The 17,535-nt window shown below is 38.7% G+C and overlaps 1 protein-coding gene across 3 annotated transcripts in view; it reads left to right on the top strand.

Moving 5' to 3' along the window:
* Positions 1–13,778, top strand: part of FOCAD (focadhesin) — a 312,606-nt gene extending 298,828 nt beyond the window's left edge. For all 3 annotated transcript variants that reach the window (XM_019034046.4, XM_063696326.1, XM_055351762.2), the window contains 6 exons: positions 235–324; positions 4,127–4,304; positions 6,168–6,265; positions 7,948–8,199; positions 11,087–11,162; positions 13,384–13,778. In XM_019034046.4, the coding sequence (XP_018889591.3) occupies positions 235–324; positions 4,127–4,304; positions 6,168–6,265; positions 7,948–8,199; positions 11,087–11,162; positions 13,384–13,457 (768 nt within the window). In that variant the 3' untranslated portion in view covers positions 13,458–13,778. The remainder of the gene's footprint in view (positions 1–234; positions 325–4,126; positions 4,305–6,167; positions 6,266–7,947; positions 8,200–11,086; positions 11,163–13,383) is intronic.
* The last annotated feature ends 3,757 nt before the right edge of the window (positions 13,779–17,535 follow it).

Raw genomic sequence — 17,535 nt, 5'->3', positions numbered from 1 at the left:
AAGGAGAAAAATGTATAGCCAAAACAAAACAAAACAAAACAAAACAAAAAAACACAAAGTAACAGGAAAGATGTCTTCAAAATGATAAAAATTGGCCAAATGTTTTGGTTTGGTTAAAATTAAAATCTCATCAGCTGCTGTTCATGGGGATAAAAAAATCTAATAACTTGTCAGAACATTTTGACCTGTTATTTTACACTGTTTGTTGACATGTTTGGGATTTTTCTTTATCAGAGAAAGGATCTAGAGCTGTATATCAGCATAGCAAAATGCCTCTTAGAAATGACAGATGATGATGCCAATCGGATCGCCCAGGTTACTAAGGTAATAACATATCTTTCTATACCTTTTTTCATTATTGAGGCAGAAATTACAATTGAAGAATTGATTTCAGTGTTTGGCTGAAGCACGTTTTGCTTCATTTTTGTTATTGGTTAATTTCAGGAAACTATATTTCATTTACATTGTTGAGCCTCTTGTTCAGCCTACTAATGTGGTTGGTGCTTAACAAAGGTTGTATGGATGGATAGATGGATGAATAACTTTTTAACCCAATTTCTCCCACTTTGTCCTTCACCTGATCCTATCCTTAGGAATGAAGAAGGTGGTTGATTGAAAAGCAAGCACTATTAGCCCTGACACAGGATAATTTATTTCCCACACCCATGCCCAAGTTAAACGATGAATGAGCAAAAAGTAGCTTATCAGTAAAGTTGCCAGATTTAGCAAACAAAATACAAGATATTTTGTTAAATTTGAGTTGCAGATCAATAATGAATCATTTCTTAGTACAAGTACATCCCAAATGACACACTTGTATTTGAATGGCAGTTTTGCATACCAACTAATACCAATGGTCTAGAGAACTGTGAGCTCCCTTATAGCTGGTGGACTTCATGTCATTTATTTTACTTTATGGCAGGTTTGCCTATTCAATCAGATCCTTGAATTTCTGCATCATACGGCAGTGGTTCTCAGAATGTGGTCTTTGCATAAGTAGCATCAGCATCGCCTTGGAAATGATTAGAAATGTGAGTTCTTGAGCCCCCATCTAGGCCTACTGAATCAGAAACTCTGGAGACGGAGCCCAGGAGTCTATGTTTTAATTGTCTCTCCAGGTGATTCTGGTGTATCCTAAGGTTTGAAAACCACTGTTAAAGAATATTTGGGGCCAGGTGCGGTGGCTCACGCCTGTAATCCCAGCACTTTGGGAGGCCGAGGCGGGTGGATCATGTGGTCAAGAGATCGAGACTATTCTGGCCAACATGGTGAAACCCCGTCTCTACTAAAGGTACAAAAATTAGCTGGGCGTAGTGGCACACACCTGTAGTCCCAGCTACTCGGGAGGCTGAGGCAGGAGAATCGCTTGAACCCGGGAGGTGGAGGTTGCAGTGAGCCGAGATCCCACCACTGTACTACAGCCTGGTGACAGAGCGAGACTCCGTCTCAAAAAAAAAAAAAAAAAAAAAAGAATATATGGAATATCAACATTTTGGAAGTTAGGTTGTTTTAAGCAAGGAGAAGCAACATAAGAAAATAGTTAAGAGGATGGACTCTGGAGCCTCACTGCTTCAGTTTGAAATCCAGCTCTGCAATTTGCTAGCAATGCGATCTTGGTTAAGCTTCATAAGCTCTCTGCCTCAGTTCCCTTATCTGTAAAGGGGAGATAATAACACCTACGAGTATTTGGAATACTGCCTGGGTCAAGATAAGGACTCAGTATTTATTATCATAATTATTACATATGTGTAATGAATTATATCCTATTATTACATTCATGTAATTGGAAATAAAGTATGTCATTTACTTCTTAGTACCTAGAGCTGAAGGTTGCTGTTACTCGCTTGAGTTTCTACCTAAAATACCATTCAGAACATTGTCACTGGAACATACTAAGTAGTGTTCTGATGTCCCCAAAAGAGTTAGTCTGCTTCAGCAAGGTCAGAGTTTTTTATTTGTTTCTGAAAAGAATAGAGGTAGAGGTAAGAATAAGATAGTGGTAGAGAACACAGACTCCCTCAGTTCTGTTTCTTACTCTGGCACCTGTAGCTATGTGACCTTAATTTAAGCAAGTTGCTTAACCACTGTGCTTCAGTTTCCCCATCTGTAAAGGTGGGACTTTAATAGTGATCTACTGCAGAGAATTGGTGTGAGAATGAGTAAATACAGCAGTTCTCAAATGTTTTAGTCTCAGGAACACTTTAGCTTCTTAAAAATTATTGAGGATGCCAAAGAGCTTTTAATTATAAGGGTCATATCTGTTGACATTTTCCTTATTAGAAATTTAAAGACTAGGAAAACTTTTAAATATTTACTTAAAAGCAATAATAAGAAACCCATTATATATGAACATGATTAATAAAAAAATTTAAAGCATAAAAATTTAGTGAGAAAAGTGGCATTGTTTTACATTTTTGTAAATCTCCTTAATGTCTGGCTTAATAGAAGACAGCTGGATTCTCATGGCAGCTTCTTCATTCCATCTGTTGTGAGGTTGTTTTGGTGAAGTATGTGAAGAAATTCCAGCCTCATACAGATATGCAGGAGGAAAAGGGAAACGTGTGCTAATAGTCTTTTCACATAATTACGGACATCCTTCTTTTACATTTCACCAAAAAACTCAACAACTTGTAGTTCCTTTTTTAAAAAAATATTTTTTAGACTGAGTCTCACTTTGTCGCCCAGCCTGGAATGCAGTGGCATGATCTCAACTCACTGCAACCTCCGTCTTCGGGGTTCAAGTGATTCTCCTGCCTCAGCCTCCAGAGTAGCTGGGATTACAGGCATCCACCATCATGCCTGGCTAATTTTTATATTTTTAGTAGAGATGGGGTTTTACCATGTTGACCAGGCTGGTTTTGACCTCCTGGCCTCAAGGTGATCCTCCTGCCTTGGCCTCCCAAAGGGCTATGATTACAGGCCTGAGCCACCATGCCCGGCCAGCAACTTGTAGTTCCTTAAAGGTTAGTTGCGCTGTAGAATCTGAAACCATATTAGTGAAACTCATATACTTTGTTACATTAAATTCCACTGGTCTGTTTTACACTTTGGGTCTTTTACCCATGCATGGTTTTGTAATATCATACATTGGTCATTTGGAAAATATTGAATCACTGAGTTTTGAAGATCTTCCAAATGTTGACAATATAAAATAATCGTATTGTTAATAGCACTACCAATCTCATCAGAAAAGCTTTTTACATATTGGGAAGCTGCCAGGCTCATAGAAGCAGAAACAAATTTTCCAAAAATCTAATTTTCTCTTGAAAGCTCAAATTTTATCATTTGGGAGCAAATACTACCAGGTATTTTTCTTGAAGTGACAGGTTCACTTCCTTCAGTTTCAAGAAAATAATCTGTCAAATACCCAGGTTGAATAACCATAGTTTTTCCATCAATTATTCTTTCAAGTAAATGGTGTTCTGTGAAAAGAGTGGCTATTTCACAGCCTAATCTTACACGTGTTCTTCCTTGGCTTGAGACCACCATCATATTTGGGTATGCAGCACAGTTCCCATATGAGTATTTCTCAGTTTGTTGCACAGAATATTTTTAAAAATATTTACTCAAGGGCCAATGTTTAATGGAACTAATAATTTTTATTGTTTACAAGGATATTTTAAGTGAAATAGGCTTGTGAAAAAAAAATGTCAGTACAATATACAATGAATACTAGTACACTTTGGTGCTAACATAAAAATAGTTTTGACCTCACAGAACCTCTTATGTATCTTGGGGTTCCACAGAAGTTCTGTGTACCATACTTTGAAAACCACTGAATTAACACATGTTAAGTGCTTGGAGTGATGCCTGGCACACAGTAAGTACTGTATTTGTTAGTCATCATTTTATTATTATAGTTTGTGTGTATTTACTAAATATCATCACTGACTAACTCCTGAACAAATTTATGGTTTTAATGAAGGAGCAGGAGATGGCATTACAACCCTCTATTGTATGTTCATGTTAATTTAGCACACAGGCAGATGGGTCATGTGCTGCAGGAAATGAACAGAATAGTAACATTCAACTCACCTTTTTTGTTTTTCCCTTGCCCTGAAATTCTGTAGCTACTTCAGTTAATTTAATAGTAACTAAACAATTTTTTTTTTTTTTTTGTTTGCAGAGCAACATAGAAAAAGCTGCCTTTGTCAAACTGTACTTAGTCTCTCAAGGACGATTCCCCTTGGGGAACCTGACCGATATGCTGAGCGTTGCTGTGCATCACCGTGAGAAAGAGGTGTTGGCCTGGATGATTCTGCACAGCTTATACCAGGCACGCATTGTGAGCCATGCCAATACGGGTGAGGACATCCTGGGGTGAACATCAGAAACAGGAATAGATCTGCCTGCTGTTGCTTTTAAGTTGCACTTGAGTTCTCAACTTAAAAATTAGTTTAGTGCTTATTGACACAGGTTAGGCCTTCTGGTGCCAAATGAGGAGTAACTTGGATAGAAATGAATAGTTATAGCTCACAACATCCACTTTTTGGGAATGAGGATGGATTCTTTCGAGGGGTTTTGTTTTCTGTTTGGCTTTGTAGACTCTCAAAGTTACAAACAAGTTAGCTGCTTCTGCCTGTTTAACTTCAGTTTCCCAAACACACAAGATATCAATTGATTCTGCATGATGATTTCATGAAAATGGCTTTTGGGTAGTCATGTAACAAAGAAGAGAAAACAGAAACAAAAAAATTAACTAGTTATTTTACAGAAGAACTTCTCTGGGATGAGAATAATCAAATCCTGCCACCCTATCTGCATTAGCAAGCTTGAAGCTCTGCTAATGAATCACATGATGCAATTTTTAGACCATTTTAGACGTTATGCTTTAATAATTACTGAATAAGAGCGCTCCCCCATTGCTCTATCCAGCTTGTTGGTCATATTTACAATTTCTGGAGACTACATTCAAGTTCTGAATGGCACCAGGCTCCTGAGGGGTAGATGTGGCTGGGAAGCTTGTGCAACTCTGGACAAATTGCTTGTGCTTCTGTGCCTGGTTTTCCCCATCCATCTCTTGTATTGTTATGATTTTTAGGAAAAACTGACAAACACGATTGTAATACTCTGCAAGACTGTATCGCCTTAATACCAGCCCTTCAGGAGGCAAGGCAGGTGGATCACCTGAGGTCAGGAGTTTAAGACCAGCCTGGCCCACATGGTGAAACCCTGTCTCTACTAAAACGACAAAAATTAGCTGGTTGTGGTGGCGTGAGAATGTAGTCCCAGCTACTCAGGAGGCTGAGGCAGGAGAATTGCTTGAACCCGGGAGGCAGAGGTTGCAGTGAGCCAAGATCCCACCACTGCACTGCAGCCTGGGTGACAGAGCGAGACTGCATCTCGAAAAAAAAAAAAGAAATTTTGATTCATCGTCCTCTGTGGCAGTCTGAAACAGTTTTTATGTCTGCATTTGTGCCTTTCCACTGAGAAATGAACCTATGATGAGAAACTGGACTTTTTTACTCTAAGCCAAAAGTGTATGTATCAGGAAGAAATCTAGTAGGTGTTTCAAATGAAGCATGAAGTTACATGCAATAAACTGAAATAAATTTGATGTTGCCTTTGGTTCCAACCAGAACCAGCCAGCTCTCAAATGCAGTTCCCGTTTTTGAAACATGTCCTTAGTAGTCTTTACTGTGCTAGGAATCCTCTTTTTTAAAGAACAAAATTAAAAGGGAAAAAAGTCAATATTGCTGCTAATGGAAATATAATGGCTGTATTTTGTTTTTCTTTACATGTCTTTGGGTTAGGTTTCCTCTGTGATTTGGCATAAATTGGGAACACTTAAGCAAAGGAGAACTATAAAAACAAATAATTGTCAACAATTCGATATTGCTAGTTAGTTGGCATGCCAGATTTCTCCTAGTGTGTTTAATTTTGAGAGAGAAACTCCAACAAATGCATTTTATCACTAGTGGTCAGGGAGATTTAAAGAATAAATTGGCTTTTGAAAATCAAAGACCAAAATACTGTTATCTGATGTGAATAATGACAAAGAACTCTCTCACAGGCAGTCACAAGTCTCGGGTATTGCAAGGGAACATGAAACTGGTTAATGGAATCCTCACCAGGTGTTCTGCTTTAGTTATGATGGTTGTTACTGATCTGTTTTACATTTCAAAGGAAAACCATGGTCTAGTAAGAAAATACCCTTTTCATTTCAGGCGTTTTGAAGAGAATGGAGTGGCTCTTGGAACTGATGGGTTATATTAGAAATGTTGCTTACCAGTCAACATCCTTTCACAATACGGCTCTTGACGAGGTAAAATCTAGAGGAGTAGTTTATAGCTTCCTTAAAATACAGAACTTATATTAGATTGTTGCGGTTTTTGCCATTAATTGGAAAATTGGCAATTGGCAATTACTTTTGCTCCAACCTAAAATATATTCTCCCAAAAGAGGAACACGTTGCTGTTTGCAGCTTTTCTTTCCCTCTTTCCTTTTATTTTAGACACACTTAATGATTCTCTGATGCTGCAAGAAAATTGGTATTCTTACCAAGCTCTTGGAGACACCCAAGGCTGCCGTTTGAGAAATATTTTCAACAAAATACATTTATTGACAGACAGAACACAAAGGACACTTGGGAGAGACAGAACCCAAGCTCCTATGTAGCTGGGATTGATCCCATAAAGGATGTGGGAATATAGGGCTCTGGCCTCCACACTGGCCAGCATATGGCTAAAAATACCTGCTTTGAAGAGGTTCCTGGAGTGTATGCAGATAATCTTATGTGTGCCAATACTTATGTGCATGTGTGCACATATGGAGGGGAGTTTTTATCACACCTGCAAAATTACCTATGACAAAAAAAGAACCACTAGTATTAGGTTTGGGTGAGTTTAAAAATAAAAGATTAATAAGACGAAGACAGCTCTTTCCTGCTTTCCTTCATTGTGTTGACTTAGCTGGCAGCTGTGCATTTTGTAATAGCAGGATTTTTTTTCTGTAGGCATGCTTCATGAGTATTCTGTTTGCTGTGTGAGTCAAATTTGTATAACCTGGGATGTTTTTTGAAGTTCTGCCCAGTTTTTCTGAAGAGTTGTATGTCTTTTTGAAATTTTAATTTGTGAGTTTCGGAATTTTAAGAGATTAGGAAGTACTTTTTAAACTTTTTTTGAACTTGCATGATCTGTCCTCTTTCTTCTGATTTCCTAAGTTTTTATTAACTTTCTCTGTTTTCTTACAAAAACCTTAAAACACTGAGAAAATACAGATAAGCAGAAAGAAGTGTAGTTTAAATCACAGTAATCCAACTACTCAGAGGTGGCTCCTATAATCACCATTTCTATAATTGTCTAGATTAGTCTGAAATCTAAATGGATAGATCCTGGACAGGTGTTTAAAATGCATGAAGAAGCTGGGCACAATGGCACATGTCTATAGTCCCAGCCACTTGGGAGGCTGAAGCAGGAGGATTTCTTGTGCTCAAGAGTTCAAGACCACTCTGGGCAACATAGTGAGACCCCATTTCTTAAAACATTTTTTAAAAAAAATGAAGAAAGACTTGCTCAAAAGTAGAATCAGAGTATACATATTTTTAAAAATTAGTTTTGCCCACATAACCATAAATATTTCTTCATTTTGTAAGCTCTTTGAAAACATCGAAACAGAGGAATGTTTGGATCTTGATGTGATTAGGAATTGAATAAACAATGTTTCTCCTGAAATGTTAGAGCAATAATAATGAAACTTTTGGGTCTTCTGCCTTCACATAAAGGGACTTCAAAAATCTTCTAAAGCCCAAAAATGTATCTTCATTAAACATGGAAACTGAGTTCACTGTTCAGTTCAGTTCCTCTTCTGGGTGGGGGTAGGGCAGGAGGGACTGGTTGGGTGAAGGGGAAGATGACATTGCCTCACGACAGGGGCTGTGTATGTGAACATGTGTTACTTTGAATTGTTAAAAAATATGACCTAACGTCATTTCTATTTTCATCGTAGGCTTTGGACTTCTTCTTACTGATATTTGCAACCGCAGTGGTTGCATGGGCCGACCACACTGCCCCTCTCCTCCTCGGTCTCAGTGCCAGTTGGTTGCCATGGCATCAGGAGAATGGCCCGGCTGGGCCAGTACCAAGCTTCCTTGGCAGGAGTCCAATGCACAGGGTCACTCTGCAGGAGGTTCCCACTCTCCTTCCCAATAGCATGGCTCTGCTGCTGCAGAAAGAGCCATGGAAGGAACAGACCCAGAAGGTGAGGCAGGCAGCCACCTGCTTAGCAGGGCAGGCAGCCATTGTCTCTTCAGCAGTTTCTACTGTAGAATTGAGGTGGGAGTTAAGTGCATCTTGAATCACACCACAGACTTTCCTACCTAGCCCCATATCTCAGCCAGATGCAGAGTCTCGGAGATTGAGGCTAGCCCAGGCTCGGGGCAACTGCTGATTAAAAACAACAACAAGGTGGCAGCTTGCTTACGGCTGGGAGTGAGGTGGAGGAAAAGTCCATACTTCATTTATTGAAGGAACTTGTTTTCTTGATCCTGGGGAGGAAAGGGTGAGTATGTCTCAGAGCTCAGAATCTCAAGGTGAGGGTCGACGGGAAGGCAAATTCAGGATTGCAAAGCGTGTGATAAGTAAGATACACTGGTGATGAGCAAGGGAGGGAGTTGATCAACAATGCCTGGGTGGGTCAGGAAGTTTTCTGCCAGGAAATGTGGGTCGGGAGCATCCATCTTCTTGTAGCATCTTTAAGGTTCCCCATAGCTTATTCCATTGCACAGATATGCTCCAGGCACCCAGTGTGCCCTGGTCTGTGCTAGATGCCAAACGGAGCTTTGTAAAGGTCTAATAGTATCACGCTTGCCCTCAGGAAAACCTAAATTGTTTAGTTTGCTGTTCAGTCTAGTTCCTCTTCTGGAGTAGGGGTGGGGTGGGAGAAGGAGTTGGGTGAAGGGGAAGATGACATTGCGTCATGTTGGGGGCTTTGTATGTGAACATGTGTTACTTTGAATTGTTAAAACACATGACCCAAAAGAAAACATTTTTTGGTTTTTAATGTTGAGGTTCCCCAGGCTACTAGCTGTTCTGCAAAGCATATGATAATACTGTGCTTACTGTACTTCTCATTATATGTTTCTGACCTGTCCTTAATACAGTTGGTTGGAAGATTCTTTTTCGAATCTCATTTAATCAAAACTGGATTTTTATGAAGTTGAAAGCTTCAAACTAACTTTTTGTTGCTTATTCTTGAAATCTGAACATTAATCTTTAAAAACATTTCTGAACTGTAGACCCATAGTTTAGCTATGCACAACTCCACCAAGTGTCTCAACTAAAATGCCTTTTATTTTTCTTAAACCTGATAATCATTAGTATTGCTGCCCCAAATTTTGTGCTTTGTGTCCCATTTAAAATCAAATTTTGGCTGGGCACAGTGGCTCACACCTAGAATCCCAGCACTTTGGGAGGCCAAGGCAGGCAGATCACCTGAGGTCAGGAGTTTGAGTCCAACCTGGCCAACATGATGAAACCCTGTCTCTACTAAAAATGCAAAAATTAGACGAGTGTGGTGGTGTGTGCCTATAATCCCAGCTACTCAGGAGACTGAGGCAGGAGAATTGCTTGAACGCGGGAGGCGGAGGTTGCAGTGAGTCGCGATCCCTCCGCTGCTCTGCAGCCTGGCTGACAGATTGAGACTCTGTCTCAAAAAAAAAAAAAAAAAAATTTAAATGTGGTCTTCCCATATATTATTTCTGGACTGGGATACCACATTCCCTTTGGACTACAATGTAGACCTCTTGCATTGATTATATATTTGTAGTGCTTGACTTTTTTGCTTACCAGTAGGATATTATAGCACAAAACTGAGAAAAGGAAAATCAACAAAGAAAAAAATTTTTGATTAAAGCAGGGAATTAGGAATATTTTCTTTTTCTCCCTATTTTACTCTTTCTTCAATCTAGCTTCTATATGTGAAACTAAAATGCCTATTACCTATCACCAATGTATGTGTTTTTAGTGAACCAAGATTGGCAGCATTCAGTCATTGATTAAATTACCCTGTATCTAATTCAAAAACAATTCGGGCTGCATCCTGAGAGATCAGCCAAACTCATAAATACTATGAGTTTCCACCTCATTTGCAGGATTTATTCATAGTTAACATGCTTGGCTCTACCTAGTGAATTATTTTATGCCATTTCTCTTGCATTTCGACTTTCTGTTTCATATCCATTTGGGCACAACTGTTCTCATCTACAGAAACATATTTTATTTCAGAAATGGGGGCTTATATCCGATGTGTTTTCTATTTACTGCCCAGCCTAGGAGCCTAGACCAAGCTGCACACAGAACCAGGTGGGAGGCAGCATGATGCAAAGAAAGAGCATAGGGCTCTGAAGCCAAGTGTACTTGGGTTCAAATCTTAACTCGGCTATACATTGAGAGTGGACTTGGGCAAGGTTTTTAATCTCTCTGGGCCCATCAGAGTGATGAGAGATAATGTTCCTGGCACACAGGAGGCCCTCTGGGCCCATGTCTACCTCCCTCTTAAAACCTGTATCAGCAGCCAGGCGTGGTGGCTCACACCTGTAATCACAACACTTTGGGAGGCCAAAGCAGTTGAATCACAAGGTCAAGAGATCGAGACCATCCTGGCCAACATGGTAAAACCCTGTCTCTACTAAGAAAAAAATACAAAAATTAGCTGGGTGTGGTGGCGTACGCCTATAGTCCCCGCTGCTCTGGAGGCTGAGGCAGGAGAATCACTTGAACCCAGGAGGCAGAGGTTGCAGTGAGCCGAGATCGTGCTACTGCACTCCAGCCTGGTGACAGAGCAAGACTCCATCTAAAAAAAAAAAAAACACCTGTATCAGCTCTCAAGGTATTCAGCAGGGAAGTAGGTTTGACTTTGCCAGGTCATTTAACTAAATGGGAGCTGTATCCAACTTTACCATATCTTATGCTTGGTCCCTGTCTCATCTCCTCCACCTGGGGAAGGTGTTGCCTAAGAACTGTAATCCCAGCTACTGGGGAGGCTGAGGCAGGAAAATCACCTCATATATATAGGTCCAAGGGAATAACTGTTCTTTTGCTGATGGTAGGATTCTCTTCTTTGACACTATTTTTCATTTTTACCCTAGTTCATTGACTGGCTATTCAGCATCATGGAAAGCCCTAAAGAAGCCCTCTCAGCAAAGTCCAGGGATCTTTTGAAAGGTATTACTTCCATGTTTTATGCTCAGCATAGGGGAAAAACCATTATTGTTGTCTGTGGAGCAGAATGGCATTCTAGTGGTTGCAGGTTGAGTATCTCTTACCCGAAATGCTTGTGACCAGAGGTGTTTTGGATTTTGGATGTTTTTGGATTTGGGTATATTTGAACATACATAAGGAGATGCTTTGGGTATGGAACCCAAGTCTAAACACAAAGTTTATTTATGTTTCATACATACCTTACATACATGGTCGGAAGGTAATTTTATATAATATTTTTAGTAATTTTGTACATGAATCATGGTACTTGGTGTTAAGTACTTATGTGTGGAATTTTCTACTTGTGTTGTCATATTGAGGCTCAAAAAGTTTCAGATTTTGGAGGATTTTGGATTTTTAGATTAGGGATGCTCAGCCTATATTGGTTTCTGAAAGGGATAATCTGGAGCTGTTTAGTGGGGCATTTTGACCCAGAACGTAGACTTAAAAAGAATGCCAGTCCCTTTAAATTTAGCATTTATTTAAATGGTTTTAAAATGTTTTATGGTAATAGTAAAATATTCTTTTAATTAAAATTCAGAAAATTCAGAAAACTAAAAAGCAGCAAAGAGAAATCCAGAGTCCCATTGCCCAATGACAATTTTTATATTTTCCATAAGAAGTTTTTGCCCGCTTCTGTGTGTGTTGTCTTACATATTTATAATCATATACAATTGAAAATACACATAGCTCAAATACTGCCTTTTTAATTTTAACATTCTTTTTCAAACATCTAAACCTGTTCTTACACTGGCTTTATAAGTAGTGTTTTTAATGAGCTTCATAGTATCTTGCCAGGGGAACTATACACTTCTCCTACTTTCAGGCATTTAAATGATTTCTGTCTTTTGTACTTCTCTACCGACTTTGTTAACTATGACTGTAGGATCCACAAACATGGAAGATCTTTCTGTAAAACTTATGTAGATTATTTTACTCAGATCTGAGAAGTCATTTGGGCATTGGCCGTATGGACTACAACAGCTTGTTCTTGTCCTTCATGTCTGGTGATCTGGGGGTCTGGAGCCTGCCAGCAGCTGCCACTGAAACTTTCACCTTCAGAAAGTTGCCTGTTGGCCTATTCTGTGATAATTTTTCTGGTCAGCCTGGAGTCAGTGTATGATCCATATTTTACCTATTACTGTGGTACAGTTTATTGGTTGCCAAACAAGTAAGAATTCATTGGTTGTAATCTGTCTCCCCAAAGTGGTGGGAGGCATTTGTGTGCTGCAACAGTGCTCACACATGACTCTGATAAACCACAGAACTTCACTGAAAATCAGGGCTGTGGTCTGACATGTTTTCACATTCTCCATCCCTAGAGGCTTGCTGCTAGGGCTTACTCTGTTTGCCCCATGGAGTTTGTGCTCAGTTTTAATGGCCATAATAACGTTGGTTGCTCCAAAGATATACCCTCTTACGTTACAAAGATAACAACACATATGGATGAGGAAAGCAATCATTTGGGCCAAGGAAGCTCATATTCACTTGATTATATAGTAGGCTTATTAGATTCACATACAATAATTGTGTAACTCTGGCTTACCTACATGCCTTCATATTATTATATTTCAAATAAAATATCATTTGTATTAATATTCTAAAATAAGATATATAAAAAATTACTTAAAGGAAGTACACAGAACTTCCTATTTTAAATTGATCCCTGAGGGACCTGTGACAGATCAGAAATAGTTTGGGGACAGATGTTCAGATATCCTTTAGTATGGTCATACTTGCTCCATTGAGTACATGAACCTAACTTTATTATAGGGTCAGGTTATTCATTGTTGTTTTTTATCGTTAAGTAAATATTTAATGGAAATACCATATTCATGTACAAAAGAGCACAAATTGTGAGTAGATTTTTACAAAGGGAACACAGCCGTGTAGTCAGCACCCTCATCAAGGAAAAAAACATCACCAGCATCCCAGAAGTCAGCTTTCATTTTAATTCTGCAAAATTTCCCATTAACTGATTGCAGGGTAACTTAAAAAAAAAAATAACAACTTTCCCCCCAACATTTATAAATGGTTTTCTGCCATTAAAATTCTGCCAAAATATTGATGGAACTCCCTAGTCTTGAATATTAGCCAAGTGAGAGAAAGACAAATTCTGTTCTGACACCTTTTTGATCAAAATGACCTTTTCAAATGCAGCCATACCTATATTTTGTCCCCTTAGCCACCCTGCTGTCCTTGAGAGTTCTCCCAGAGTTTAAGAAGAAAGCTGTATGGACCAGAGCATATGGTTGGTGAACAGTTTTGCAGTAACCAGCAGCATTCTCAGCTGGATGAGGAAAACCATATAAGTGGAAGAAGTTTTTCAGAATTCATGCCTGGTATTGCTGAGACATGATGCAGAGAGTTAAGGGTCATGAAAAGGTGGCCACATCACTGACAGCTTGACACATGCCTCCTAAGAGAGGAGTGCATTGCTTTAGTACCCGGGCCAGTTGAGACTGAAACAGGAACTTGGATTTTCTTTATTTGGCTAGAGTTCAATGTGGAGATTTTCTTTGTGAAAACTTGAAGATATTATCTTCTCCCTGCTAAATTCCAGTAAAATAATGTTGTCAATTTTGTGCATGTGACTTTTGTTTTAAGGCATGGGGGTAGGTGCCAGGACCACTTGGTGACAATGGCATTATGATCTATTTTCCATGAATCTCCATGAGGATATTCATTGACTCAATGAGTTAGACAAATTTCCTTATTGATAAAACACTCTCTTGGAACTGCTATACACATTTAAATAATAAGCATAACATTGAATATTAGCTAAATCAGATTCATTAATGGTGTCTATCATTTCCTTATGCTTTGTTCTCTTGAATGCAAGTGAAAGTTGTGATTCCAAATAGCTTCAGCCAAAGATTAGTTCACAAACTAAGAAATTTAAGAGTAGATCTCATCTGACACAGCTGCATCCAGTGAATCAAGTGATGCCATCAGGCTTTGTTCCTCTCAGAATCATTCCTCATAGCTGGCAAGATGTCTGCCAGTGACCTCAAAGGGAAAGAAAGGTGTCTGCCCACAGATACAGCAGAAGCAACATGAGGAGGACTCTGGTTCAGACTGGATGCCTAGGCCCAGGGAGGTCGGTCACATGTGAGTCTCTGAGCAAGTATCTGGGCCCAGGGAGGTGGGGAATGCTAACTGTCCAGGCCTGGGTCATATGTCCACTCCTAAGTCTCTGGATAGAGAGGGGCCAAGGCAGACCCACCCAAACCACCTGAACTGGGTTTCCTTCAGAAGAAAGATGATGGGGTGCTGGGCTGGCAAAAAAATGACAAATATCTCCCCTGAAGATCAATTTTTAAAATAAGTACAAATCTCTTTCTTAATCGGGGTGACTACTGGACTAAAGTAAATGCAGGTTTGTGACGATATTCTCAAGTGTTGCATTTTATTCAATGGCTTGAGACTCAGCCAGCATTTAAATTTGGTCTATTTGCTAATGACTTCTCACAGCCAGTATCTGGGCTCTGTGTTTAGCCAATCATATAAACGTACTGATGCATACGTATATGGGATCACTGGAAGAAAAATTATGCCACTGAAATAATGTACCTTTGTGTCTGTCATGCCATAGCACAGTGCCTGATGCTGCTCAACCACCATGGAGCTTCTATTATTCCCCTGTGGCCTGTACCTTCATGTTGTCACCAATGTACCTGCCACTTAGGTTAAAAATAGCTTTACTAGTTTTGTTTTCCAAATACATGACTTCCTTAGAGGTTAGGCTAGAGGAAAATGAATTTGAAGGAAGACAAGAAGATAGATAGAAAATTTACTCTAGAAACCAGCTTCCCTCTCCTTCCCATCCATATACACTTTCTTATATTTCCTACTGATGAGAGGTTGAAATTCATCTAACATGCACTGCTAGGTGTCAGAAAACAGCTATAGAATATACACAAAAGGAAATGAGAAAGGTATTTAAATGCTTCACTACAAAAAAATAAGCACAATAGATGACAATCATGCAGGAAATGAGGGACAAAATACCTATAAAGCAGATAGAAAACAAATATCAAAATGACAGAACAGTTGAGCTTTCAGTTGTATTATATTATTTAACTCTTGCAACAATACCACAATGAGGCATTTTCTATTTTAAAATGGTGCAAACACAACTAGTAAGTGGCAGAGAACCCATTGCTCTTTCTATGCACCAGGCTCATCAGCTCCCCCTTTAGGATGAAAACTCCCACAGAGGATGAAACCTTACTCATGCTTAATGTAGATTGCTATAATCAGATAAAGAAACAACTCTGCCTTATATAGGTAGGCCTCTGGAACTGAGAAGTTTAGGTCTGTAGTGTAAATGAGTAGGTCTTCATGGGTTGAAGGACTTCAGATTCCTGGGCCAGCTTGCAACACGAATGGCAAACAGGAGTAGTAAAGAGGAAGTGAGCACCAAAGAACCACTCTATTTTTTTGACTCTGCAGCCAGAGACTGCCAATGCCCAAGTAAAGAGATGAAGAATCAGCCTAGTCTTCCAACCCCAGACTGCCCTTTTCAGTTCAGCCCAGTTTCTTCTCATTCAAACTTTGTCGCTGCTCCTGCCCTTGACAAGGAAACAGAAGAGTACAAAAGGGAGGAAATAAGATGTTTATTCTTTTTTCCGCAGCTCCTTCTTTTTATTTTGAGCAGCCTTGAGTATAAGATTTGTAGTATTTTCTTATTCATGGGAACCTCTAAAGATTCTAAATTCAAAACTCCAAAGGTTCTTACATCTAAACATTCTAAGATATAGATCACCAGACTAATAAGACCTTTTCTCTTGCTATCTGCATGACCTCAGGTGAGAATTAAATTATTCCCTTAGGATTTTTCAGTTTATTCTCCAGAAACCAGAAGTCTCTGCATTTTTAGGCCAGATGTTCCTAACTTTATGGAAAGTTTCCTTACAAATCATCTAATGTTAGTTTTTAAAAACATAAGTGGCCAAGACAAATAGCATGCTGAGATGTACTAACAAATTAATGTGTGGGGTTTGAGCCCTGATAGGTCTCTCAGAACTATCTAAACACTCTGACTCTTGATTTGAAAAGTATACATTTGGAACAGATGTTAAGATCCATGCAAGTGCCTAAAATTCTCTTTGTGTTTTATTTGTAATGTAATGGCTCCATGGTAACCAAAAGGCTGTTAATAATCTTTTTTTAAGTTAACTGTGAGACATTAATGTCTCCAAAATGATTTTAACCAGAGATAGTGGTATTGTAATTATATAAGGAGTCAGATTTAAGGATTCAATTACTATCTTGAAGTAACTTAGTAACTTTGAAAGCAAGCAGCAGTTTTAGAGGTTTAGCAAACACTTTAGTAAACTGCTGTTTTAGAAGAGAAATCAGATCATTTGGTAAAGAGATGGGGCCTTCGTTAAAGCCCGAGGGTAGGTCCCTGTTTGGTCAGTTTGTATTTCTGACCCAACCAGCCTATTCATAGGAACCACTTCAAATGGAACTAGGGGACAGAGTGTGGCTGGAACCGTTCACATTCTTCATCACTCTTGTGGAAAGACACCCAACAGCATCATCTTCGTTTACGAATGTGTGTCATCACTGCTGTGGTCCTGGACGAGGTAACATGCTTTTATATTTTCTGGGGGAAATACATTACTGTGATCCTGGAAACTTTAAAATCTCATCTTAAATGTATGATATATATAAATATATATATATTATTGATAAAGTTGTGAGTTTTGTATTTAATCTGTTAATCTTCATAAATAGTAAAAACTTCTTTAAAACTACAACTTAGAAAGCTCATCTGATTCTTGTCAAACATAGGGAACTTGTAAGATCCTTTCCAGCTAAATTATTAAATGTGAAACTGAATAAAAACGATTATTTCCTGAGGTTTGGTTATTTTTTGGATAAAACGATCTACCTCACAAAGTAGCTGTGAGGGTTAAAATAAATAATACAAAAATATGGTTTATAAATTATAAAATGTTATTGAAATGTTATCACTTTTGTATGTTTCACTGCAAATAAATAGCTGTAATGCTTGAACACATTTCTGACATGTATATGGGGACTCAGGAAGACAGTGGAAGTTTATTAAGAAGTTGTTCTTAACAATTAAAATATTCTAGAAGTAGCATGTTAAGATACTTATATAAGTTGAAAGAAAAAAACAAAACTTATGTGTCTTCTAAATATAAGGAACGCTTTGAGATACAATTGAAATTCATTACCTAATTAAGCCGATAGATTTCTTGAAATATATTTCTAGATGTAGTAGTGGCATTCTTTAAAGATAGAGTTGCACACACAATTATGGGTGTCTATTATGTGCCACTATACAAGTTTCTGGGGTACA

This window comes from Gorilla gorilla, chromosome 13 (assembly GCF_029281585.2).
Source record: "Gorilla gorilla gorilla isolate KB3781 chromosome 13, NHGRI_mGorGor1-v2.1_pri, whole genome shotgun sequence".
NCBI classification, from domain to species: Eukaryota; Metazoa; Chordata; class Mammalia; order Primates; family Hominidae; genus Gorilla; species Gorilla gorilla.
The sequence above is the reverse complement of the archived record's forward strand: the minus strand, read 5'-3'. Positions and strand labels throughout refer to the sequence as shown.